The sequence below is a fragment of the Pelodiscus sinensis genome, chromosome 6, assembly GCF_049634645.1.
Source record: "Pelodiscus sinensis isolate JC-2024 chromosome 6, ASM4963464v1, whole genome shotgun sequence".
NCBI classification, from domain to species: domain Eukaryota; kingdom Metazoa; phylum Chordata; order Testudines; family Trionychidae; genus Pelodiscus; species Pelodiscus sinensis.
This window is the reverse complement of record NC_134716.1, coordinates 126462383-126476635: the sequence shown is the minus strand read 5'-3', so window position 1 is coordinate 126476635 and position 14253 is coordinate 126462383. Positions and strand designations below refer to the sequence as shown.

The 14253-nt window shown below is 47.1% G+C and overlaps 1 protein-coding gene across 9 annotated transcripts in view; it reads left to right on the top strand.

The window, feature by feature from the left end:
* The window catches only part of UBAP2 (ubiquitin associated protein 2), a 155347-nt gene that overhangs the window by 50884 nt on the left and 90210 nt on the right, over positions 1-14253 (top strand). For all 9 annotated transcript variants that reach the window (XM_075932782.1, XM_075932781.1, XM_075932780.1 and 6 more), the window contains exons 2-4: positions 601-740; positions 6846-6923; positions 9923-10033. In XM_075932782.1, coding sequence (XP_075788897.1) covers positions 642-740; positions 6846-6923; positions 9923-10033 — 288 coding nt within the window. In that variant the 5' untranslated portion in view covers positions 601-641. The remainder of the gene's footprint in view (positions 1-600; positions 741-6845; positions 6924-9922; positions 10034-14253) is intronic.

Genomic DNA, 14253 nt, shown 5'->3' with positions numbered 1-14253 from the left:
GATCATGCTACCATCAATTCCTGGTAAAGGCAGCCTTTTTCAGTTCAATATGTAAGATCTCAGGAAATACTGTGTTTCTCTTTGAATATGTTTGAACTATCACATCAGAATTCTTAATGGCTGAGTTCAGTTTTGGTCCCTAAAAATTGTATTTTTGTGTAAATGGAAGAGGAGAAGGAAGGTGAAAAATATTAAATTAGACCAGGATATAGCAATAATAGGATTCATATAAAATGCATAGATAACCTCTAAAAAAGGCTTCTGACTACCGTAGTCCCATATTTCAAAGAACCGGGCATATAACAGTGTTTCTAATTTCTGTAGCTATTGCAGATGCGCTTTAGAATATATGTGCATGCTGATGGCCAGTTAGGCACTGACTTTGCCCTTTGCCTAAGTAGTCAGTAATTGTCTCTGTGTATGTAGTTCTGCATCTAGCTGGTTGAAAAAGTTGTATTTCCATTTTCATCCCTTTATGGTCAGAGTTAGGCAGTAAATCCTGTGGACGAATTTCTCCTTGTTTGGATGTGTAATACATGCTTGAACAGCCAGATATGTATCCTGTGTTAGCCAGCTGATATTTTTTTTCTTTTCTTTCAGATTTTCTATTTTGTACATACATTGTTTTGTATATACTGTATATGATGACTTCGGTGGGCAGTGAACGGACCCGGGGCACTCGGGATAAAACACAGATTTCAACCACACAGCCAACACAACCACAGAAACAAGTAGTACAGGTAGGTGTTGTGTAACATCTGTCCCTCGGGTTGAAAGTAAATGCCCTATTATGATCTGTAACCATCCCCTAGGTGAGTGGTTCTCAAACTTTTGTGATTGGGCCCCCTTTATTTCTGTTGTGATTCATGCTGTCCCCTTCTCCTCTCCCCATCCCCAATATACAGTCACTCATCTCTGGAGGCAGAGCGGAGAGCAGCAACTGCTGGCTGAGTGCCCAGCTCTGAAGGCAGGGCTGCACAGAGGTAAAGGATGCAATATCAAAAAGATATTTGTCAATCTCACTTGTCACAGCTGACTTAGTGCCAATGCCTCCCTTACTTCTGTGCTGCTGCCACTGTGGGGCTGAGAGCAGGAGCCCTCTACCTGTAGATGAGGGATGGGCAGCGGGGGAAGGAAGGAGATCCTTGACCTCCTGGCATGTTCCAGGTGAGGGAATGAAGTGGTGGGGGAAGGAGAGCCTGAGCTGCCTCGTGGTGACGGACTGTGGGGCGTGGAGGAGGAGAAGTGCACCCTTTATCCCCCCACCTTTTGGATTTGCACGGCTCTTCTGCATGAGCCCCAGCCATCCAGAGCTGACAGCTAGAGCTTCCCCCCCAAAAAAACCCAACCACCCCACACACAATTCTCATGTCCTTTGACCTATTCCCTCACCTCCCCTGGCAGGCCTGTCCTGTAGTTTGAGAACTATCTCCCTAGGTTTAGTCAGGGCTGAGAGGGGAAGAGAAGAAAGCAGTGTGTCAATTTGGCAGTCATGACCGGTTACTTGTATTTTAATTCTGTATTGGGTTACTGTATTTAAACTGCTTGCTGGCTTCAAGTCTGGGATCTATATTTCCACATCCACGCTAGACTTGTGTCCTTCATGAGTGGTACAGAACGGCAAGGCTGTTAGCCGCTCTTTTGCCAGGATCTTATCCCACAGGCTCTTCACATCTTTGCAGATTTCCACTCTATCTACTATCCTGATGTTAGAGCCATGGTTCTCAACCTACAGGCTGCTTGCGGCTCATGGCTGTGGCCCATGTGGCATCCTCAGGGCCACGTAAGTAGAATAGTGTCTGGATGTGGCCCACAGAACACACACACAGCTGCATATAAAGCCCACAATGGTGAACTGGTTGAGAGCCACTGTGCTAGGGGAGCTGTAGTTAGTGCTGGAGCTGGGGTGGATGAGAGATGCGTCAGTGGCCGATAGGGACCACACTCAAAAAGGTATCTGCAGCAGGGTCCAGAGAGCCTCCAGGTCATAAACAACCCTTCCAGGAGGGGTGTACCCACAGGAAGTGGTACAATGAAGCTTGATTTTAAAAAAATGTATTTTGAGGTTCACGCCGTTGACTGACACACACTTTAGGCACTCTTTTATTTCATTGCTTAGACTTAGCAACCTTGTAGTCATAGTTGTCTGGGCGAGGGGAGGTAGAGATGGTGGGTACTAATAGCCAGATTTTCAAAATGGCTTGGGAGCTACTGTTCTGCTGGGCTGACAAGAGCCAGTCTGTTTTAGCTCTGCGTATCCCAAAATGCAACAGGCTACTAGTTCTCACCTAGGGATTGGTATCTCTTGTTGGTTCCTGGATTGATTTGTGGTATGGAGAGGCTGGCACAGGCTTGTTAGCTACTCTTTTCCTAGGATCTTATCCCACAGGGTCTCTTTTAGCTTATAACCCCAAGTTTCCCCCTCTGATTGCATTTGTAAGTCTTTAACTTGGTGTCTCACTGCACAGACCTAGAAAGTGTTTTTCATGAGTAGAGCTTTAGTTTTATAACTTGACATCTTGGATACAGTAAATATTCCTACGTAGTGTCTAAATTCTTCTCTCTCCCTTTTCATAAGGTGATGGTGGTTTGGTCAATTGAAGAGTTGCTTGTTTTAAGTACTAACTATTCTGTTCTCTGTGTGCTGTCTTCAGATATACAGTAAAACTCTGATGGTCCGGCATCTGATGGTCCGGCACTCCTGATGGTCCAGCACCATCAGGAACCCGGAAGTGCTCCGGGCAGCTGGACCATTGGAGCTGCTCTGCCTCCAGCTTCCCGGATTCAGCTGCTGCTAAAACTGACCAGCGGCTGAATCCGGGAAGCCGGGGGCAGAGCAGCTGGAGTGCTGCCGGGTAGGTTCCGTAGCGCTGCCCCTCGGGGCTGCGGGACCCAACCCGGCAGCACCCCAGCTGTCCCCGATTCAGCCGCTGCTGAAACTGACCAGGGGCTGACTCCAGGAAGCCCGAGGCAGAGCTGCTCTGCCCCGGCTTCCTGGAATCAGCCCCTGATCAGTTTCAGCAGCAGCTGACTTGGGACACCTGGGACAGAGCAGCTGGAGTGCTGCCGGGTTGGTCCAGTAGCGCCGCTCCTCGGCGCTGTGGGACCAACCTGGCAGCTCCCCAGCTGCTCTGCTCCAGGCGTCCCCAAGAGCAGCTGGGGTGCTGCCGGGTTGATCTCGCTGCGCCAAGGATCGGCGCTACCAGACCAACCTGGCAGCACTCCAGCTGCTCTGCTGAAGGTGTCCCCAATTCAGCCGCTGCTGAAACTGACCAGCAGTGGCTGAATCAGGGATGCCTGGGACAGAGCCAGACTGTCGGAAGGGGGGGCCATGAGGGGTCTGGGGCCAGACCCCTCATAGCCCCCCCTTCTGATAGTCCGGCATATCTGATAATCCGGCACCCCCTAGGTCCTAAAGGTGCTGGATTATCGGAAGTTTACTGTAAATTGGTATTTTTGATTGGAGATGCATACAAACCAAAATCAATGTGTTGTATTTCACTTAGTCACTTTTTGTTCATTTCTCTGATTCGAGAGAATGCTGCTAACCTCAGAAGTTACCTCAGAACTCCATAATATAGTGTTGATCTTAATTTGAATTGTATAAGAAATTAGATTACACAATTTTCCTTCCTCTGGATGGTAATCAAACTAATATATCACTGTTACACTGGGTTTGTTACATGTTTACTACTTGATTTTGTGGGTTTCTAGTTAGACAAATAATTAAAAATCCGAGTGTGATTGTTGTTGTGAACATCAAGGTTTTTTCAGACGGGTAGCTCTTAGCTGCCTTGTGTAAAGTCATAAGAACTAAAAATAGGGGTGCTACCTTTTGTGGGCTAATTCAGTGCTAGTTACAGAGTTGACACATTCAATTAAAAGAGCAAATCAGACTGCAGATATTGAAAGTGACACTTCCCATGACTAATGCTCGTTTGGTAACACTGCTTTTGGGATATGTAATTCAAAATGGGTGCAGTTCCGCTGCTGTACTGATAGGGTTCAAGACAGGGTTCAGGGGCTTTTTCCTCTGTCTTCTAACTCTGGGTAGTGGAACAAAGATTAAATCCCTAAACTCTGTGTACATACAGATGATACTGATATGAGTGATGTTGCTCCCATTGGGATTTGCAAGTCAAAAAAAATCCTAGTATAGTTAAGGCCTTTATTGTGTGTGTGTGTGTGTGTGTGTGTGTGTGTGTGTGTTTCACACCTTGTGTTACAGTCAAACTCTAGGGATGTAATATCCCATTTAATTGGTTAAATGGGTAAACACAATATTACCACTGTGGAGGTGTGCGTGGAGGGGCTGCTCCAGTGGAGCTGGAGTGGGGTCCTCTACCTGCTGGGGTTGAGCTAGAGCGGCTCCTGCCACGGGTAGGGGCCTCTCCAGCCTGGTGGCTCCTAGCCCCCCTTCGGGGACCACCACAGCTGCCCCTGCCAGCCCCACGTGGGGATGGGCCTTGGGCAGAAGGCTACTCCTGGGTACCAGGTAACTGTTTAACAGACAGCCCCCCCCGCCCCTTAGCATCCTTATCAAGCTCCAAGAGATTTTGCTTTTGTTTAACAATGGTTGGTCGTCTTTAGAAGTATTGAGCATTGACAGAGCCAGCGGGTTTCTTGTTTCTGGGCAAATAGTTTTCTCTCTTCAGGCATGCTACTGTTTGTTGTGTTTACTGTCTCTAAATTTTTCAGTGAGGTTAAACCAGTGGACAGGTTTTGAAAAATAGGGGAACAGGTGCCATAGCATGACAAGAGTATAGTGCCTCTAGATAGGCCTGAACAAGTGGTTTTTACTTATCAGAGCTTTGTTCCTAAAATTATTGGTGGACCTTGCTTCTTTACAACAAACGTGCCTAGCAGTTCTGGGGTGTGGTTTGATGCTAGTCGGATTTGAATAGCTTAGGTGTTTTAGTTGGGGCAAAAAATGGTCTGTCGGATTGAAGATAGAGCTGGGAGGTAAGAGCTCCTGAATACACTCTCACTTCTGTCACTGACTTGCTTTGTGTGGCTAATAGATGTGTAATACCTTGAAAATGTAAAGGACTGAGTATTGTTAACGATACAAATTGATTGTCCTCCAGCCTGGAATCTGAATCTTCATCTTTGCATATGGCACGTTCCTCAAGGAACAGGGACAGCTGCCGTGCCTCCTCAGTTAGTCGGCATCTTAGGGTACATCTAGACTACATGCCTCTGTCGCCAGAGGCATGTAGATTAGGCTACCAGGCATAGGAAAATGAAGCAGCGATTTAAATAATTGCCGCTTCATTTAAATGTACATGGCTGCCGCGCTGAGCCGACACACAGTTGATCAGCTGTTTGTCGGCTCAGCGCGATAGTCTGGACGTGCGGGTGTCGACATCAAAGGTATTTGTCGACCACCCAGGTATGCCTCCTGGGATGAGATTTACCTGGGTGGTCGACAAATGCCTTTGATGTCGACACCCGCACGTCCAGACTATCGCGCTGAGCCGACAAACAGCTGATCAGCTGTTTGTCGGCTCAGCGCGGCAGCCACGTAAATTTAAATGAAGCGGCGATTATTTAAATCACCCCTTCATTTTCCTATGTCTGGTAGCCTAATCTACATGCCTCTGGCGACAGAGGCATGTAGTCTAGACGTAGCCTTAGGGATGTATGTTGAAAACACTTTTTAAACTGTTCTACTCAGTGTTTAGACTTGTTGCAGGAGTGATAGCCATCTGCCTCCTTTAGATCGTGTGTAACAGCACAAGAGTGTTCCCTGAAAGCAGGGCACTTGTGCTGCCGCTCAGGAGAAATTCAAATGCCGCTCAGCTGATTAATAGAGCGCCCACAGATAGGTTTTGTTTCTATTGGTGGTGCACAACCGCATGTGCCTTGGTGCACATAAAATTATTCCACACATGTAAAAGATTATAAGGAACATTGTTGCAAGTCCGTTCTTCTTGAAGTGTTGGCTACTTTGACTTGCAGCCAAGGAATAGAGTTTTGCTGTGCAACCTTTCTGAGGTGGCCTCGTAATAATGAGATTCACCTTGACTGTGGGTTTTTTTGCATGGATAATTATGGTTCCCTTCTTCACTAAGACGTCTCTTAGTATGTCAGCATCAACTTGGACCTCCATCATCTCCACAAAATTGAGTGTGGTATACAGCAGGAAGCAAAAGTTCCTGTTTTGGCAGGGAATGGAATGGAAGTTTCTCATGGAGGCTCTGGGTCCCTGAAAGCCACATGATGGATCAAAATGTAGTATTACCCTGATGTGGCCACTAATGTCCATGGATGGGTGCTGCTTCACCGAAAAAATGAGGACAGCTGCAGTCTGTTCTATGTTATGCCAGTGTGGGTCTGTTGTTCAGAACTATAACCGAAGCACCAACCGTTTTAGCAACAAAACCAGCCAGTAACAAAATTATTCAATGACCTATTGAAAGAAAAGCTTTAACGCTTACAGAGAAAACAAGTGAAAATGTGAGATGTAATACTATACCACAGTCGAAGGGCCTGCTTACGCAGTGACAAAGCTGCTGTGTAGATGGTTAGTACGAGATAAAAGCCCTGAGCTCTATAGGTCTTTTATTCTGTTACGGGGCGTGATTGGGACTTATCTAGTCCCTATATCACAACTGAAGTGTAGATGGATTTATCCCTGAAATACTCCCTTCCCAACTTTTAAAGCTGGTTCAGATGAGGCTCTTTTATTTCCTTCCTCATGTAACTTCTGAGCCTGCTCCTCTTGAAGAAAAAAACTTGGTGTGTTAGCAATGGGAGGGATATTACACAAGTACAGCCACAAGTTTGTTTTGTATTTTAATTAAGCTTTTTGGGACCCTTACTGGATTTTTTACACTTTTCAGGCAACAGCAGAACAGATCCGCCTTGCTCAGATGATCTATGATAAGAATGATGCAGATTTTGAAGATAAAGTGAAACAAGTACGTTCCCCATGTTACTACTTGTACGTTGGCTTTTATATGTTGCTTTAGTCTGGTGCTTAACGGTTTTATTTGCTCATGTTCCAGAGGACAGAGTGATCTCTCTGCAGCTTTCACATTGCATCCTCTATCCTTCAGTGTACTCCCTTTAAGTTTATTGGTGGCAGTAGGGATCTGTGGGCGCCTCAGCATGCCCTGAAGGTTAATGAATCCAGGGTGTGATGGGAAGCAAGTTTGAATACAGGCGTTCTCAGAGTCCTGTCAGTAGCCACCTCCCATTTAAATCAGTCTAAACCAGGGTTGGGCAAAATACGGCCCCGGGGCCAGATCCGGCCTGCTTAACAGTTTTATCCAGCCCACGGACTGCAAGTGGCTGCTTTGTGTTTATATCCTGCTACCCGAATTTCCAGGCAGTGTCTCAAGCATCAGAATCTTATTTAAATGGCTCCCAGTTGCAGCACTGCCTGACACAGACTGAGCAGTGAGCCTTTTAAATAGCTGCAAAAAGCCTGGGCAGCTGCCAGGCAACATGGTAGCAGCGGGGTCAGGAGTCACACGTCCTTTACTGTGTTTTTAATTCAAAGCCTCTAGCCCCAGACAACACTGGGGAGATGCTAGTCCCCTGTCCCACCCCTGCCATGCCAGGCCCCTCCCCTTCTGGGGTGGAGCCAGCCCATCACCACATAGCAAAATTCATCAAGTGGTTCCCCCTGTGAAAATAGTTGCCCACCCCTGACCTAACCACTTCTGCTGATAGCAATTGAGACTATATTGCACAGGGGTAGGTGGGCAGATAGTCTCATACCATCTGTGGCTTTGTTGGTGCAAATCAAGAGCCAGAACTCCACTCAGAGGACAATAAGCGGTCAGTGCAAATTTTGGTGCACTGATGTTAGGCTCTGTCTGCTAAATCCTGTGCAATAACCAGATAGGTGCAGGAGCAGCCTAAGGCCGGCTGTGGCAGCTGGTGCCCCAGACGGAAGGCGCAATCGGTGCCCCCGCCTGCATGGCCGTCAATGGCCATGACGTAATCACAGGGCGCCCCGTGATGACATCATCGGACACCCGGGCTGGCGGCGCCCTAGGCAACTGCCTAGTTTGCCTAGGCTCATGGGCTGCCCCGGATAGGTGCCTTCTGCACTAGCTTCTGATGATCCAAGTTAAAGCACCACGTAGATCATCTAATTTCAGTGTGTCAAACGTGGACGCATGGGAGACTGTAACTTAGTGAAATTGTCACATCACACAGATGAGTATGAAATGTGTGTCCCAGATAGGAGTGGCCTAAGATATTTCAAGGTCTTCAGACTATAAATCTCAGGGGCAATTTCTAGCCTCAGTTAAAGGTTGTCAATTCTTCCGATTGCTTTTTCTCATCTACCCGTGTTCCATTGGGCTTGTCTTATCCACTGATTCCTCATCCATGCCCTAATATATGGATACTGCGCCCCTCCAATGCACTGCTGTTGCTTAATAATCTTTAAAATAAAGAGTGTATTTAGCTCTTACCCATACATATACATGGGAAGCATTTTTCACATGTAAACTGCATTTGCTAACACCTTGGCTGACTTTTAGGAAAAGTGGAAATTTAAACGTAGCTCAAAGGTGAACTGAATCTTAAATTTTTTTTTTTTTTAACTGCATGCCCAGATCATTAAGCACCTATGTGGGCTTAACACTGCAAATACGCCGATTGTAAAATCAGACTGCTTCACATTAGTTCCTTTTCCACTTGCATACCAGGATCTGGATACAGGCTTGAGGGTTCTAGTTACCCTGCAGTAGTGGGTAATCAGGCAGTGCAAAGAGTTCAGTTCCTTGCTGTGCTTTGGGTGTTGATTATCACTTGCTGTCAAGTGCCACTATTGAGGTTATTGTTGAAAACTAGTCACAGCTTCCGCCGGTGCAGAATCCAGCAGTCCACCTGCTTAGAGGCCCAGGTTCGGGTGAGTGCATGGCTGTTGCTTTCCTCCATCCAGAGGCATTTTCACGGTTTTAATTTATAAAGCCTGGTTTGAGACATTGTCTTTATCCCTTACTTTTTCCTGATTTCTACATTACACAATTGTCTGACTGTGCTCAGTTGCCATGGCAATAGGTGCACACCAGGAGCCAAATTGTGTACTTCAAGGTCAAGCCAGAGGTCTCTGCTCTCACACAGATTAATGCTACATCTGTTGAGTGTGGAAATCAGTAGGATTCCAAGACTCGGCATAGCAGGGCTACACTATCTGCATGGACCAATGTGGCAGAGGCTTCTAACCTGCATGGCATTTCCGGAGGGGGTGTGTGGGGCTGGGTTGGATTTGTGAATCTGCCGCTGTAGAGATTATATCTTGTTAGTCATCTCTCCTCCCCCTGAAAGTGCACCACAGTGACTGCTGTGGCTGTAATGTTCTGTGGCCTATTATGGCGAAGGTTTCCTCAGCTCTTGTACTTCTCTGGTGTGCACAGATGCCTGGGCAGGGACAGAACATATGACTGTAAGTCACTGGTCCCCAAACCTTTTATGTCACTGTCCTCTTACCTGAGGCCACATCTGGGGGTGGGAACTGAGGCCTGGGCTGTGACTGGAGCCAAAGTGGAGCTGGGGGGCAGAATGGTACACCCTCCCTGCCCCCTGGTGAAGGCTGGCTTGGGCCCCCTCCGGCCCTCAAATGTTCCTCCTCACTCCACTAGGGGGTGCACCCACAGTTTGGGGATCACTGGCCTAAGTTATAAATGTAAATAAAAATCAAACCCAGAAACCTGTTCCCATCTCTTGAGAAAGGTAAACCTTTAAAAGTGGATCCTCCTCCCCCCCGGTATGTCTGGGCATATGGTGTTAGCTCTGGGATCTCAATCAGTATTTTAAATGTATTTTAAAAACAGCATTTCAGTTCATCTTTGGTACAGCAGCTATGTTCTTCTTGGGAGAGTCTGCAGGGGCACGTATTCTTGTCTTGTTGCCTTTCAGAATGATTCGAAACTAACGTGTCTAACTCTTTTTTTATTAGCTTATGGAAGTGACGGGGAAGAACCAGGATGAATGCATAGTGGCTCTACATGATTGCAATGGGGATGTGAATAGAGCAATCAACATACTGCTGGAAGGGAGCTCAGACACAGTAAGGGTCTGCTTGTGAACAAAACTGCATATTTTTGTTACGGTCCCTTTTCTGTTTTCTAGGAATGGATTGTTGGGGAATAATCCACCACTTGGCCGTAGGAGCCTCCAGCTCCTTTATTGTCGTCTAGATCTCCCTCAAACAGAAATGAAGACCAGGGAGGTGTCTCACTTATATATTGTTATAATAAATTTGGACTGTCCTTGGAGTGGAAAAATCTTTCATGCCAAGGATGTACACAAGAGAAGCGCAAAAAGGAGCATACATATTGAGAAACGTGGTCACCCTTTTTAGCATCTTCAAAAGAGGAGAGTTTCCCAACCAGCAAGCCGGAATCATTAGTCAGATTCTTAGAATAATAACCTGATCCTGAATAATGTATGCATGATGTAGTATGTTAACGTTTTATTGTAACTTTGCCTTAACAAAAAGTTTAAAAGACAAAACTTAGGCACGCACAACAAAACACCCAAACCAAGCTAGGCGGTTCCTCCCAGTACCGTCTCTGCAGGGGGGGGGGGGGGGGGGGGGAGAGGCATAACTGCACCTCTGCCTTTTAAATGTAGTAAGATGCCTTCCGGGTATCTTACTACATTTAAGATGCAGAGGCGCACTGGGGATAGTGAGTGTCCCCCCTCCCCCCCGTCGATGAATCAAGTAGTCAGTGGAAATTCCATCGACTACTCAATTAGCTGATTAAGCGAAATTTAACATCCCTAGCACAGCTACAGGCTAGGGACTGACTGGCTAAGCGGCAGTTCTGCAGAAAAGGACCTGGAGATTACAGTAGACGAGAAGCTGGATAGGAGTCAACAGTGTGATGTCATTGCCAAGGCTAACGGCATATTGGGCATTAGGAGCGTTGCCAGGAAACTGAGGGAAATTATTCCCCTCTTTGGCAGTGGTGAGGCCACATCTGGAGTATGGCTTCCAATTCTGGGCCCCCCACTTCAGAAGCACAAATTGGAGAGAGTCCAGTGGAGGGCAGTGAAAATGCTTGGGGGCTGGGACATGTGACTTATGAAGACCAGCTGAGGGATTTGGGCTTATTTATTCTACAGAAGAGTGAGGGGGGATTTGAGAGCAGCCTTCAATACTTGAAGGAGGTTCCAAAGAGAATGGAGAGAGGCTGTTCTCGGGTGACAGATGGCAGAAAGTGGAGCAATGGTCTCAAGTTGCAGTGGGGGAGGTCTAGGTTCAATAGGAGGAAAAACTCTTTCCCTAGGGGGGTGGGGAAGCGCTGGGCTGGGTTCCCTAGGGAGGGGGTGGAATCTCCATCCCTAGAGGTGTTTAAGGCCTGGCTTGACAAAGCCCTGGCTGGGATGACTGAGTTGGGATTGGCCGTGCTTTGAGCAGGGGGTTTGACCAGAAGACCTTCTGTGTTCTTTTCCCACGTGAGGATTCTATGATTCATGTCACTTGACTGCTGAATGCCTCTGATTGGCGCTAAGACTTTTATATAAATAAAACCACTTCAGCAGCACCTCTGGATCTGGTACTTAATGGCAAATGCAGTCCTGTGTGCTACCATGTCTGTAATGACTCAGTCAAGTGTCTCAGGCAGCTGGAGATAATCCAAAGTAAACAGCCTTGTGTGTTTGCCATGAATGGCCAATTTTCACTACTGTAACAGGAGAAGCAGTAGACGCTCTGTATAGCTCCACAGGTGCACCCCTGCACTTAGCAAATGTAAAATGAAGATGAGGTCTGTGCCCTGAATGGTTACAGTTCAGACTCTAATAACGGAGCGGTAGGAGATGGCAAATACCTACTTGTTCACTAATAGCCTCATTAATGAGGATCAGTTTAAGAGGCAGGCAGAGGAATATCGCTAAATGTGTTTTAATAATATGCAGAGTAGTATAGACTTCATGTCCCAAGAAGTAGAGTCTTAATGTGGCTTAATTGTTCCTGCAGAGCCTTTACATTTATAAGATGGGAGAAGGGCTGCATCCTCACCTCATCCTAAATGGGAAGGGAACCCTGGACTACATTTCCTTTTTAAACTCTCTTCCTTCATCTCTCTTGTATCAAGTCAGTGGTTCTGCTTTGATGTTGCTATGAGCCAGTTATTCTCGTCTCAGTTTCTAAAGCATAGAAGTCAGAAACTGGGATCAGTTTCTAGTTGAGAGGGCAGGACATGCTTCAGTATGCAGAAACAAGCAAGCTGTATGCAGCCTAGACTATGTCCAAACATTGGGGTTCTCTGAAGTGGGCTATTGCTAAGGCTGCAAGTCTTTCACGGAGGCCACAGAAGTTATGGGATTCTTTGACTTTTTGGGACCTTGTGACTTGTGCAGCTGCTGGTGTGGCTGACCCCAGGGCTGTGCTGGCCACTGCTCCTCTGGTCCCAGGGCTAGCTGGGCTGGCTTCTATTCTGGAGCAGTAGCCTACGGGCAAGGGTGGTGCCCCTGGCTGCCTGCAAGAACGGCAGCAGGACCCTGGGCCTCCCCTAGCCAGAAGGAACAGTGTCCACTGGAGCTTGAGCATCTCCCCTTCACCCCACTACCAAAGACTTAATTAGGGGTAGTTTGAGTAAAGGTCATAGACAGGTTACTGGCCATGACATTTTTTTCTTGCCCGAGACATGCCCATGACTTGCACTAAAAATACCCATAACTAAATTGTAGCCTCAACTATTGCGTGCTGCACAGTAAGTGTTACGTCAAGACTAGCAGAAAGCAGCACACCTTGAATGAGTGTCTTGGATATCTCTCGGATCAAATACGTACTTGAAACAAAAAAAGATCACACTTTAATGGCAGCAAGTACTGATTTCAGTCAGACTATAAAAGCTTGAATGTTTATGGCCTTCATGTTGAAAAGACTTGCTTTTTTTGGGTGACACAAATGGACTAGAGAACAACACTGTTGTCTGTTAGACTATTTCCCTCTATTGATCAAATTAGATAGCTTAGGAAAGAGAAGCTTTCTGTAAATCAGAGCCACTCCAAATCCATCCCTCACCATAGAGATGTGCTTAAAGGCTTGGATGGTTGTACACCAGCAGAGTACTGAGCTGGCCTGCTGGGAGCCAAGATATACATTTTTTATTACATAAAATGAAAGGATTTAAAGCTGCTCTTTAAAATTTATTGCTGTGCATATTCACCATCTTTCTCAATTATTTTTGAGGCAGTCGCTTGGTGGTTCACCCAGGATAATTAAGAACTGGGTACTGTCTGCCTAGCCTTCCCTCTACAACAGGTGTGGCCGATGTGAGCCTGAGAAGGAGCCAGTTTACCAATGTACATTGCCAAAGAGATACGGTAATTTGTCAGCAGTCCCCGTCATGTACCCCATCATATGGTAATTTGTCAGCAGTCCCTTCTCTCCTGTCTCCAGCATCTTTTGCCCACCAGTAGCCCCACCGATCAGTGCCTCCTCTTCCTTCCCCGTGCCTCCTGCCCACTGCAGTCATCTGTTTCGTGGCACTCAGGAGGCTCTGTGGGGGGAGGGAAAGAGCGAGGGTGCAATACGGAGCTGCAGCCCTGGAGTTGCTGCCTGAGCAAGGAGCCACACACTAATTTCAGAAGAGCCACAGATTGGCCATCCCTGCTCTACAAGCATATGCTGCCACGCCACCAACCTTGGCAGCCATAGAATTAGAGCAGCACCATGCTTTGCCACAGAAGGACCTTAAAGCCAGTGGCTGTTGCTGAATGAGAGGAGAAAATTAGATCATAGGCCCCTAGTCATTATTACCAGGCGCGCATTTGCTTAGGTATCCTGGTTAGAGAAACTTCTCCAGATGAAATTTATCTATTTGCAGGATTAATTTTTTAGTTGGGCAGAGTTGTCCTTATCTGTTGTTACAACTGCCTCCAGTGGTAGGTGAAATGAGAGAGCTTCAGCATGCAATGCTATCAGTGCATTGGGGGTCTTTTGCTGGAAGATGCTGTAGGGCTGGTGTGGGAAACCTAAGGCCCAGGGGCTGGATGTGGCCCCTGGCTTCTCTAGATCCAGCCTCCGAGTCTCAGGGCCCTCCTCAACATTGGGGAGCCCGTGCTGGCGCTCCAGCCCCCCCGCTGTCCCACCACAGGGCTGGAGCACACATCATCTACTAGGCTGGGCACTCGTAGGCTCTAGTGTGTGGTGGGAATTTCTCCTTCTCAGTTGGGTCCATGTCAGTGAGGGTTTTTTGTGTGTGGCCCCCAACTGATTTTTTTCTGAGGGTCAGCAGCCCCAATCCAAAAAAGGTTTCCCCACCCCGGCTATAG